Source organism: Lolium rigidum, chromosome 4 (assembly GCF_022539505.1).
Source record: "Lolium rigidum isolate FL_2022 chromosome 4, APGP_CSIRO_Lrig_0.1, whole genome shotgun sequence".
Taxonomy (NCBI): Eukaryota; Viridiplantae; Streptophyta; class Magnoliopsida; order Poales; family Poaceae; genus Lolium; species Lolium rigidum.
In genome coordinates, this window is record NC_061511.1 from 145,324,079 (window position 1) to 145,330,020 (window position 5,942).

At 45.5% G+C, this 5,942-nt stretch overlaps 1 protein-coding gene across 2 annotated transcripts; it reads left to right on the forward strand.

Annotated features, from left to right (window-relative positions):
* The first annotated feature begins 324 nt into the window (after positions 1 to 324).
* Positions 325 to 3,332, forward strand: LOC124708710 (protein Rf1, mitochondrial-like). 2 transcript variants are annotated; one of them, XR_007005290.1, is made up of 2 exons: positions 661 to 3,037; positions 3,172 to 3,332. XR_007005290.1 is itself a non-coding variant. In XM_047240381.1 (1 exon), exon 1 carries the CDS (start codon positions 325 to 327, stop codon positions 2,797 to 2,799), a length of 2,475 nt encoding a protein of 824 aa, XP_047096337.1. In that variant the 3' UTR covers positions 2,800 to 3,332. The 2 variants fall into 2 exon arrangements, 1 of the variants encoding a protein (XP_047096337.1); XM_047240381.1 differs by having other exon boundaries at positions 325 to 3,332.
* Positions 3,333 to 5,942: the final 2,610 nt, after the last annotated feature.

The following is a 5,942-nucleotide window of genomic DNA, read 5'->3' on the forward strand; positions in this document are numbered from 1 at the left end:
ATTTTCAAGTGTATAGCCATCTTGTCAAAGTAGAAACTCCAACCACTCTTGTTTTGAGACTCAAACTTTAACTTGCTCGTTCTCTGTCAACAACCAGATATTGGTTTTCTGTGCCATTTTGTAAAAAACTGAACTTTTTCTTCCTCGTACGACCGGACTGGGAAGACAGAAACGAGCAAGGAAACGCTCATCGGCACAAGCACGCCTAGCCTCTGCTCCAGGCTCCAGCACGGCAACGCCCACCCTCCGCCGCCGCCGCTCATCCTCTTCCTCCACTAGCCAATCTCCGGACTACGCCTGCGCCATTCCTCCTCCACCCAGCCAATGTCCAGAATCCGCCTCCGCCACTTCTCCAGCACGCCCATGTCGCGCCTCCTCCCCCTCCGTCGCAGCTCCTCCTCCACCTCCCGGCGCTCAAGATCCTGGTCTGCGGCCGCCTCCTTTGCCGCAGCCACCGAGCGCGTCCGCGCCGGGACGCTCAGCCCGGAGGAGGCACACCAGCTGTTCGACGAATTGCTGCGGCAGGCCACCCCGGTCCCCGAGCGCTCCTTCAACGCCTTCCTCGCTGCACTCGCCCGTGCTCCGTCGTACGACGACCGAAGAATTGGCCCCACTCTCGCCGTCGCGCTCTTCAACCGCGTGTGCCGAGAAGATGCCGGCATGCTGGTGGCGCAGCCCACAGGCTGCACCTATGGCATCCTCATGGACTGCTGCTGCCGCGCACGTCGACCGGACCTAGGGCTTGCCTTCTTCGGCCGCCTCCTCAGACTTGGCCTGAAGATAGACCAGGTCACCGCCAACACCTTCCTCAAGTGCCTGTGCGAGGCAAAACGGACAGATGAGGCTGTCAACATGCTGCTGCTTCATAGGATGCCCGAGCTTGGCTGCGTGCCTAATGTTATCTCATACAACACGGTTCTGAAGAGGTTATGCGAAGATAGCAGGACCCAGCAAGCACTTGATCTGCTCCAGATGGTGGCGAGAGAAGGAGGTGGCTGCTCCCCCAACGTGGTGACATATAACACAGTCATCCACGGCTTGTTTAAGGAGGGCGAAATAGGCAAGGCATGCAATCTATTCCATGAAATGATGCGGCAAGGTGTTGCACCCAATGTGGTTACATATAACTTGGTTATTGATGCGTTGTGCAAGTCCGGAGCAACAGACAAGGCAAAGCTTGTCCTTCGCCAGATGGTTGGGAATGGTGTTCAACCGGATGGAGTGACTTATACTTGCATGATCCATGGACATTCCACATCAGGGCGGTGGGGTGAGGCGGCTAAAATGTTCAGAGAAATGACAAGCCGAGGCCTGATACCAGGTATTGTTACTTGCACCTCATTCATGGCATCCCTTTGCAAGCATGGAAGAAGCAAAGAAGCTGCAGAAATATTTTATTCCATGATTTCCAAGGGACACAAACCTGATATCGTCTCATACTTAATTTTGCTTCATGGGTATGCCAATGAAGGATGCTTAGTTGATATGATTAATCTTTTTAATTCAATGAAAGACAACGGTATTGTACCCAACTGCAAGGTTCTCAACATATTAATTGGTGCATATGCTAAACGTGGAATGATGGATGAAGCTATGCTCATATTTACTGAAATGCACGGACAAGGACTGAGTCCGGATGTAGTCACCTATACAATTGTAATAGACGCACTTTGTAGAATGGGTAGGCTGGCCGATGCTGTGGAGAAATTTGATGGGATGATAGATGTGGGAATACAACCAAACAATGCTGTTTATCAATGCCTAATCCAGGGTTGTTGTATACATGGTGATTTGGTTAAAGCAAAGGAGTTGGTTTCTGAAATGATGAACAAAGGTATTCCGCGTCCCAGCATGTCGTTCTTCACTTCAGTGATAAGCAATCTATGCAAAGAAGGAAGGGTTGGGCATGCTAAAGATATCTTTGACCTGGTTATACACATTGGTGAGAGGCCTAATGTCATTACGTTTACTTCACTGATTGACGGATATTGCTTAGTCGGCAAGATGGATAAAGCACTCAGAGTTCTTGATGGAATGGAATCAGCTGGTGTTGAGCCTGATGTTGTTACATACAATACTCTTCTGAATGGCTATTTTAAAAATGGAAGGGTCAAAGATGGTCTGGCTCTATTCGCAGAAATGACACGTAAGAGAATAAAACCTGACATTGTTACATATAGCATCATACTGCATGGGTTATTTCGTTCTGGGAGCACTAATGCTGCAAAGAAAATGTTCCGTGAGATGACCGAAAGTGGAATAACGGTTGACATTTTCACCTACAGAATAATTCTTGGAGGACTTTGCAGAAATAATTGTGTTGGTGAAGCAATCGAGCTGTTCCGGGAATTAGGTGCAATGAAAGTAAAGTTTGATATTACAACACTCAATATCATGATCAATGCAATGTACAAGGTTCGAAGAAGAGAAGAAGCTAAAAATTTGTTTGCTGCAATCTCAACCAGTGGGTTGGTACCTAATGTTTCTACTTATGGCATAGTGATAAAAAATCTTCTAAAAGAAGGGTCAGTGGAAGAAGCGGGCATTATCTTTTCATCAATGGAGAAGATTGGTTGTGCTCCCTGCTCCCGCCTTGTAAATGATATCATCAGAATGTTGTTAGAAAAAGGTGAGATTGCCAAGGCCGGAGATTATTTGTCTAAAGTTGATGGAAAGAGCATCTCACTTGAAGCTTCCACTACTTCGTTGATGTTGTCTCTCTTTTCAAGGAATGGGAAATATCGGGAGGATGTGAAATTGCTCCCGGCAAAGTATCAATTTTTCCATGGGCTTGGTTGAGTAGTTGATACATTGTATATTGGACCAACTCCCAAGAAAGCACAACGGATTTTTGGCTCGCGTAAAGCCCTCCTGGCAGCATAAGAAATCCAAACTGCCTGCGGTGTGTCAGAATCACAAGAAAGTGAAATGTGTATCCCTATTATATCCTTAGGGATAATGGCTTCTGATTGCCACTGGGGAATGTACGCAGAATGAATACTAATACAATCTTTTCTACCAGCCACCTTGACATTTTGTAATCTCTCTAAAACTTTCACTTTTCTTCATAGTTCATATGAATGTATATTTAGCAATGTTATTCTCAGTGATCTTCTACATATGCAAGGTTGGGCTTACTTTTAGTTCATAAGTATCGTGTTTATATGTCAGAGCAATCTGGAAGAATGGATGTTTGAGGTTGTTGATGCTATGTCCAATTATCAGATGTATGAGCTGTATCAACTAGTGGAGCTTGTTCCAGTATGATTTCTCTTTTGCTTTACTTCATTGACATTCAACTAGTTTCCTTGTGATTTATGTAAAGGTATGGCCAAGAATTGACTGGTGCAATCTTTTGCTTCAGTCTGCAGGCCACACCACCTTGGGTGATGTAGGAGAAGAGTCAAAGCTTTTGCTGATGAGAATGTCTTGCTCTCGAACACCTGCAGTGTGCATCCCTCTCCATTTCTATCTGATACCCCAATCATCGTCGGTACTGCTATGCCGGGGCAAGAATCCAAGTTTTGTCCTTTACGTACACCATTTGATCTTTGGTCCTCTGCTGCTCAACGTTCCACTTCTGATAAAATGGCACTCTCACGTGTAGGATACGCCGCCGACAGCCTCACGTCGATGCGCCGGGCATGTCTCTTTGATTCAGGTGCATATACACAAATTAGTCTTCGTACTCAAGGTTGTATCAGTTTGAATTTTGCCATTTTGTGGTATAATTTGATTTCTATTACGAACCATCGTTCAATTTATCAATCATTTAATTATATCCATGATTATTTTGTAAGCTGCATAGTGCATTGAAACAATTGTAGTTCCACAATGTTTTCACAGGAATAATTTCGCTAGAAGCTAGATAGAAGGTTTGTATTGTTCCTAACTGATAATGCTTTATTTTTTAGAGGTGTAGTAGTAACCAACATATGCCTATCAAGTGTAGACTTGCATGTACATTTTATTTACAAATTTGTTCTGAGTTCTGAGATCATTTGCGGTCCTGGCCTAGTTTATTAAAGCCCTTTACATGGAAATACTAAATATCCATCCATTGAGACAGCTACGAATAGCATTATGTGAATACTGAGGAAAGTTATCAGGCAGGCTTGTACTATCGTTATTGTCTTGTTACTTTCGTGATGAAACTTGTAGAGTTGTTTAACTTGACAATGCTTCTTCTTAATAGGTTCCCCGTTTGTCATTTCCAGCTTTAGGCCTAAAGTTCTGTTCCAGTGACTTGGAACTTGGAAATATCTAGACTCTGGAGTACCCCGAAGATACTCAATTTTAGCGGCGAGTGCGAGTTTAATTATTTCCCACAAACCCCTGAACTTATTTTGCAGAACAAACGACCGGTGATTGTACTTTGATCATTTTTCTTGTGCTGATGGGGCATAACTAATTTCTGAACTGTCCCTGCACATACGGTTGGAGAAGAGCTTACTGCAAGTGGAGCTCACAGTTGAAAAGGAAATCTGCACATAAAGTTCCCTTTGGGCAGAGATGTTTATAAGATTCGAACCTGGCAATGGACTGTCAGTACTTGGCTTCCCAGAAGTCTTTTGCTGGTTTAAAACAGATATTTGCTTTTGGGGAACAAAATCATTTGTCGCTTACGTTGATTTCAACTGAATTGTCTCCATTGAATTTGCATCGTTGAACAGCATTTTTTTTTTCATTTAGAAAGGTTTCCTTGCATAGATAGATCAAAGTATGGAGCTCTCACAGCGAAGATACAGAATCATTCAGTCAGAGTACTGCGGTGGAGTGGGTGCTAGTATCTCTACAAAGTCTAGACTTGTGCTAGATCATACCCAGCCCGTTGCCATTGGCATTGCCAGCCAACACTTACAGACCAGTGAAAACAACAATTGGTTAATTCGTGTGCCATCAGGATCTGACCATCCATCCATCCAAGAGTCACGCTTTCTTTCCATGTCTTGTAAGAAGTTGATGCTGCAAAACCTAAGGGAAGTTGGGAACCCAAGCTAACAATGTTGGGCGTACTAAAGAGGTTTGGGAGCCAATCCTCTGGCCGATGTGGACTCCCACAGACATAGCGCCACTTCTTCTTCGGGGCATGCCCTCCAGGATAGGTGAGAGGTTGATAATGGAAGCATCGCAGTGCCATGTCTAGTTGACAGTAAAGTTTTCACCTGGGCAGTTACGGCATATGAGGGCCTCAAACAAAGTGGCATTCCATGGTTCGAGCATCGTGTCCATGATGCGAGGGCCTGTTCGCCGCCATCCACTTGCCTTCTGGTCTGGCAGGGCTGGAGGGTATAGATAAGGCGACAAGGGAGTTCTTGCACGCGTGGAGGCAGAGTGTGGTGATCACATACGGTGTCATACATGGTTGTGCTTTTCCCGCCTTTGGTGAAGGAGATCTTGCTTCAGCAGAGAGGAAAGCAGTGCAGTCTGGGTTCGTCGCCTTAGGTCATTGGGCGTGTTGTTGGGTGGACCTTGAAGATTGGTGGTGGCGCCCCAATCATACTCGCCGGTAGCTGATCTGAGGCAGCCTCTGCCGCCTGTTTTTCCACTTCGTTTTGGCGATCCAGGAAGATAGATTATCTGACTGGCCGGTAGAAGAAATTGTCGCTGTTGATCGAGGCGGTGCATCAAATAGATGCTGGCTCTATGGTGGTTCGCGGTCAGCATGTTCATGTACCACCAGAGTTGCATACCTTCACGTACCGTCAGAGTCTCATACCTGCTTCAAAACCCATCCTTTTTTATAGTTTTGCTGAAACCATCTGTTCATCAGATTTTTTAGCCGTATGGATGCATCCGCGCGGGGTGATTTTGCTAGTGGCCATGTGGTTTGGGAGCTCTACTTGGTTCGGTGTCTCGTCGTTGATCTCGTAATGTGTGTTATGCCACTCACCAGTTGACTCACGGCGGCATTCTTTACTTGAATGTAACATGGCAAGAAG

What these genes read in the sequence shown, in the direction of transcription:
- LOC124708710 (XM_047240381.1), top strand. Translation starts at nt 325, where the DNA reads ATGTCCAGAATCCGCCTCCGCCACTTCTCCAGCACGCCCATGTCGCGC.